The sequence below is a fragment of the Lacerta agilis genome, chromosome 5 (assembly GCF_009819535.1).
Source record: "Lacerta agilis isolate rLacAgi1 chromosome 5, rLacAgi1.pri, whole genome shotgun sequence".
Lineage (NCBI taxonomy): Eukaryota > Metazoa > Chordata > Lepidosauria > Squamata > Lacertidae > Lacerta > Lacerta agilis.
Genome location: NC_046316.1, coordinates 66,650,558 through 66,656,723, shown reverse-complemented (window position 1 = coordinate 66,656,723; position 6,166 = coordinate 66,650,558). Strand labels below are relative to the sequence as shown.

Sequence of the window (6,166 nt, the reverse complement as noted above, 5' to 3'; positions counted from 1 at the left end):
TGCTGCTCTGGTTCGCCAGAAGCGGCTTAGTCATGCTGGCCACATGACCCGGAAGCTGTCTGCAGACAAACTCTGGCTCCCTCAGCCTATAGAATGAGATGAGCCCGCAACCCCAGAGTCGTCTGTGAGTGGACCTAACGGTCAGGGGTACCTTTACCTTTACCTTTAAGTTCCTGTGAGAAAGACTGGTGTGGTGAGCACTGCTTCCGTCATAGGGCTGAGATTGCTCAAACTAGACCTGTGTGCCAGAACACCTTCTATTAAATGAGAAAGCCCCAGTGCATTTTTTGAAGCTATCACATCTATTTAAAGGGCCTCTTTGGGTTGCCATGTTGAAAAGGAGGAGACCAAACAAGAGGGGAGGAGAAGGAGCATTATATGTAAACAACGTGTATACTATAGACCTCCAAGACAGACTGATGACTTGGATTATGCCTTCCTACGGCAGATTACCAAACATTCAAAAAGGAGAGAGAAGGCAGTCTTGGGAGATTTCAGCTACCCCAGTGTTTGTTGGAACTCAAACGCTGCCAAGAATGTAAGGGCCAGCAAATTCTGCAGTTGCCTCACTGACAAATTCCTTTCCCAGAAGGTAGAAGCAGCAACAAGGGGTTCATCTATCTTGGACCTGGTCCTCACCAAGAGGGAGGAACTGTGACAAAATGGAAGTACTGGGAACTTTGGGAAGAAGTAATGTGAGCAATTTAAAAAGGATGCTGCACATGGCTTTCTCAAAAACCTCTCTTTTTGATAGTTATAAACTTGGTGGATCAGGGGGTGCTGTGGATGTAGTGTATCTTGATTTCAGTAATTCTTTTGACAAAGTCCCCTATGATACCTTTGCAAAGAAGCTGGTAAAACGTGGGCTGGACAGTTATTTGGATTTGTAGCTGGTTGACTGACGGAACCCAAAGAGTACCCCCTAATGTTTCCTTGTTCTGTCGTTGCTCAATGCCTTTATAAATGACTTAGATGAAGGAATTGAGTGATACTCATCAATTTTGCAGATGACACCAAACTGGGAGGGGTAGCCAATGCTGCAGAAGACAGAATCAGGATTCAAGATGACCTTAACATATTGGAGAACTGGCCCAAAGTTAACAAAATGAAATAGGGACTTAGGCAGGAATAACCAGCTGCACAGATATAAGATGGGGGACATCTGGCTTGCCAGTAGGCAAGTAGTGGTCCTAGTAGACCACAAGCTTAACATGAATCAACAGTGTGATGAAGTTGGGGGGAGGGGAGGTAATGCTATTATAGGATGTATAATCTACAATTCTATTCTATGAACAAAAAATCTGATAATACACTTGCAATGTAAGTGACAAAATAAGCTTTAATAAAAAATAGTTTCTGGAAACATTTTAAGTTTGAATAAAGTCAGAATTTTCAGAATACACTTTACAACTTACAGTAAAACAATACAAAAATAGAAATTGTGCAGGTTGTGGTTTATAAATCGCAGCATATATACATAATCATAAAAGAATTGAATAGATGCATTTAAAAGCAGTTTTAGAGCTACAGCTAAATCTGAAGCCAGTGCAACGGTGGAAACACACAAATTTATATATATCCACGTCCAGAGACAAAATCACACATTTCTGTGCAAGCTTGCTGTTTCACCACCATTTTGCTGAGATGAGAATGCAGGGCAACAAGTAGCTGACAGGTGGGAGGGGCCCTTATATTCTCTTACAACCCATATTCTTGCCTACCAGCTCAACAGATTCACCTCCAAATTAGATGCAGGTTGAGGGGTTTATACCATATATGCCAGCACTCCCTTGCAAGTGCGTCTACTTTAGCATGATGAAGAGAACCCCACTTACATTGTAAAATTCTGCTCCAGCGAAGTTCTGTATTGACATTAGAATCCCCGTGGGCTTCAGGTCTTTGCCTTCATACAACCCCCACTTTTTACAGAACACGTTATCTAAAGAATGAGCATGGCGGGAAAGAGGAGAGCCCTGTATTTCTTATAGTTCAAATTACAGGACTATATGTAGGAGTTACACCCTTAGTGTAATACTGAAGCTTCAGTATATATGAACAGTCTTATGGATCAGACGGAAGGATCTTCTAGTTCCAAGATTCTGTTCTTACAGTGGCTAACCACATGCCTTTATAGGAAACCCATGGGCAAGATATGAGCCGAATAGCCCTCTCCTATCCTAGTTTGGGTTTTTAAAAATATATATATTAAAGTTAAGTTAATATTTAGACTCCAGTTCATTCTCAAATCTGCATGTCTAAGCAGCATTTCATTTAAAGGCTCTGATAAGTGTGCTATATTTGCTTCCCTACAGTGGGAATCTATGCAAAGCGGCAGGCAGATAGCAATTTACCAACACTTGGAATGGCAGCACCAAAGTCAGACCAATGCTAGTTTCATCCTGTCCCCAAGCTCCAAAAAGTGCAGCAGCAGTTTCACAGTTCTTGCTGGAGCCTTCATTGCCAATGGAAAATACCACTTTGCACAAGAGCAATTAGTGGAAAGAAAGAGGACACGAAGATCTAATTTTGTTATTAGTTAAAAAAATAAATCTGCAATCACATTTGCACTTGCCATCAGTTACTTGGTCCTTGCAATTCATTTCTTGCAAGGCCTACAAGTCACAGCAGCAGTGATTGCTTTCAACATTCTGGGCCAATGCCACAGCATACCAGAGCACAGCTTCAGACATGACACAGCTTAATTTAATAACATGGATACTGTACATTAAGAACACAACATAATTATACCCATACGTGTGAATTTGTATGACTGGGAGTCTATTTTGCAAGATATGGCTTCAGTGTTCATCATTCTGCTAGATGGGCAGCCAGATTCAGTGCCAACCCAGCTTCCCTGTATGCAGCATATTACCGGTATATCTCCCTGAGAGTGCTTATCTTCCTCCCAATTCTCAGACTGTTCAGCTTGCAAAGATAATTACTTTGTAGTTTTGCTTTGTTTTCTTTAAAAAAGGAGGCTCTTCTCCAAATACCCTGATCTCGCTGCATCCCTTGATGGGCTTATTTTGAGGTTTGACAACCCTGAACAAACTCTTCAAACCACTAGATCTAGGAAGAAGAGATCTGACTGTCCGTCATGGCAGGCTTCTAGCCGCACTAAATGCTTAGCTCAGACAGCCATAGTCACTGAAGCAGCCACAGCATGTTAAAAGATTGCAGCGAACAAAAATTATTGGAAACCCAGTTTAGATCTCCACTATTATCTATGTTGTAGGGCTACGCAGGAAGGCATAACACTTTGTTGCTCAAGTTTTTGCTTCTGCGTGCATTTTTATTGCACCCTATAATCTGGACCGCTTCTTAAAGAAAAGTGTGCAGCATTCAGTTTAAGCCCAATAATTTATGCAGCAATGGCACAAGCACCGTAGCACTCAGGCCGATGGAAGAATAGGTTATAAATTTATAGGGCACTTCAATTTCCATTTGCTGCATAGCTTCAATGTCATTAATAGAAACCTTGTACCAAGAACACAGTGATTTAAGAGCCAGGCTTTTGATGATCTGCCGTATGATCAGCAGTACAGCAATTCCCACCAAGAACTGTGCAAGAACCATCAAGAGCATTTCGCTGGTGGCAGAAGGGATCCTGTGTGTCGCTTCTTCAGCGGAAACATTTGAAACGTAGTGATTGTTTATCCAGAACCCTATAATTGCTCCAGCTCCAGATCCCAGAATAGTGGTTGTGTCTGCCCTAGTAGGGCTATAGTAATCCAGTTTGGGGTAGTTGTAGCATAAGATGAGGGGGACAACGATGCAGAACATGGGGCACAAGGGGCTGGTCAGCATCAGGTGATCAAGGAGGTCCCAAGTTGGATAAGCCAGAGCAGTTAATATGGCTGAGATCAGGCTGCCAACAATCACATCCTAGAAAGACATAGAGGTGTTAGGCGTACAGAGCATTCTCATTTCCTTCAAGCAGACCATCCTTCCCCTAAAGTAACTGTAAGAATCTGTAAGAATATGTATCTGAAGAATTGCTAAAGATCACTGAGCTGTGATGCTTGAGCATACCACGTATATTAAGCATGTAACTATGCTGAGCAGAAAACATATGAACAACAGAGCCAAATTGTTTCAAAGTTAATACATTTTGGAGCTTTGTAAGACCGAAATTAAATGGACCTTAAGGCTACCCAGGAAGCCTAAATACTGGCAAATTAATCAAATTAATTTAAGTTAAATGTATAACTTCATAACCAAAAAAGTTTAAAATGCTCGTCTCCTCTTAGTGGCTCTTGCAAACCAGTTAGGTGGGACAGAGGAAGGTGGGGCCACAGTTTACTTACAGGCATATAAGGGAAAACATTGCATGGTTGATCAAGAATGAAGTACAGGGGCAAAAGATTAACTTTAATCAAATGAAATAATAAAATGCTGAAAATTCAGGAAGGGCTCTAAAGCTTCATAGCAACCCTTGGCCTCTGAGGCTATGGCCCTGGAACTTGTGTCATCTTGCTTTATGTATTACCAGGTTAATGATTAACAGATGAATCACTTCCTTTAGAATGCATTTGGATAAGGACTTGAGCAATTGCATACCCATTTAAAAGTGTGTATATAGGTTCATCTACCTGGCAGCACAAAAATTAAATTACCTTATTTAGTTCAAGTTGACAAACACGGGGTGGTGTGGTTTTGGGGGATGGGAGAGAATCAACCCAGAATACTTGCTTTCCTTACAGGTGATCAAGATCAGCCTGTTAAGATTCTATGCATTCTGCATCAGTTCTTTGCTAAAAGTTATTTTCCTACCATTTCATGTATTTGCATGAACAGTAACACCTGCAACTATATTCCTCTGCAGCAAAACTCAAAGGCTAAAAGGAGGAGAAGGAGAACTTTTATCCTGAGTACTTATAGTATGTAGTACTTGCTCAATTTGTTCCATAGACTCCAGCAGGGGCGGAGCAAGGGGGTGGTGGGGCGGTCCGCCCCGGGTACCGCCCTGGGGAGGGTGAGACTCTGGGGGCAGGCCCCACCCCCACGATCGAGCGCGGCAACTTTTAAAAGGCTGCAACGCGCGAACAGCAGCGCTGCTGTTCACCCACTGCAGCCTTAAAACGCAGCGCGGCACGGCCCGGTGCCAGTCAGAAGCGGTGCCGGCCGATCGCGCTCGCCATCTTGGGTGGACTGTGCATGTCCACACATGCACAGTCCACCCAGGAGGCTGCGCACGCGTCGTGACGTCACGACGCGCGCGTGGGGAGGGGTGCCTTTCAAGTTTGCCATCCCGGGCGGCAGATTGGCTCCCTCCACCCCTGGACTCCAGACCACATTTTCCCCAAGCCTCAATGAATTTCTGTTTCCTCCATAGTCCTCCCATTGTTGTTATCATTATTATTTTAAAGCCATTGCGTTTATGGTCATATTTGAAACTTCTACTGCAGTACCAGCACAAAAGGTTTAGGTGTTAGCTTTTCCTCCCTTGAAAAAGTGCATGCAGCTGAAGAAGGAAGCTGGAAGAATCAAAGACTTTTGCGTTTTCTCTCTCAGCTATGGGTGCTTTTCAAGACTCACATCAAGTCTACCAGATCTGACTTTAACACAGAGCCTTTGCAAAAGCAAAGTGTGTTTGCTGACACACTCTTTCTGCTGTGTGTGGGGCAGAGATAGGGGGCAGAAGTGACCAGAGAGATGCTGACAGGGCTCACTCAAAAGTGTGCCCAAATACTGGCAACTCACACTGTACACATGGAGAACCTTATAGATACTTTCATTCTTTTTGCTTGCCAAAGGACAACGAAACCATCATTATAACCCCCAAATAAAAACTGGTGACAAATTCACTGAAGCAAATAGTTTCAGGAACACATCTGAAGCAAGTTTAAACAACAGGTTTCTGTTCATGCCAAGCCCTTCCCCGCCCATAATCTGTTAAATCTCTTAATTTCAAAGGAGGATTATGTTTCCTTCATCCACTTTTGCACAAGGAGGAAGCTCCATTAATGAAAAGATTAAGGAGAAAACCATCGCAAAAGTAGATGAATGCAGTTCAAAGGATTTAAGTTATGCCTCTCTGCAGATCAGCACAGGCATCTTCAGGCAAAAACATATGTTAACACTGAAGTCTGGATTGCTGCTGAGCAGCCTGAAACCAGCTTTGTCAGGTCAGAGTGGAATTTATTAAGAGAAGCAAAAAAAGAAA

The 6,166-nt window shown here is 42.9% G+C and overlaps 1 protein-coding gene across 3 annotated transcripts in view; it reads right to left on the bottom strand.

Annotated features, from left to right (window-relative positions):
• Nucleotides 1-3,266: 3,266 nt before the first annotated feature.
• SGPP2 (sphingosine-1-phosphate phosphatase 2) overlaps nt 3,267-6,166 on the bottom strand; it is a 30,687-nt gene continuing 27,787 nt past the window's right edge. For all 3 annotated transcript variants that reach the window (XM_033150248.1, XM_033150249.1, XM_033150250.1), the window contains exon 5: nt 3,267-3,885. In XM_033150248.1, coding sequence (XP_033006139.1) covers nt 3,343-3,885 — 543 coding nt within the window. In that variant the 3' untranslated portion in view covers nt 3,267-3,342. The remainder of the gene's footprint in view (nt 3,886-6,166) is intronic.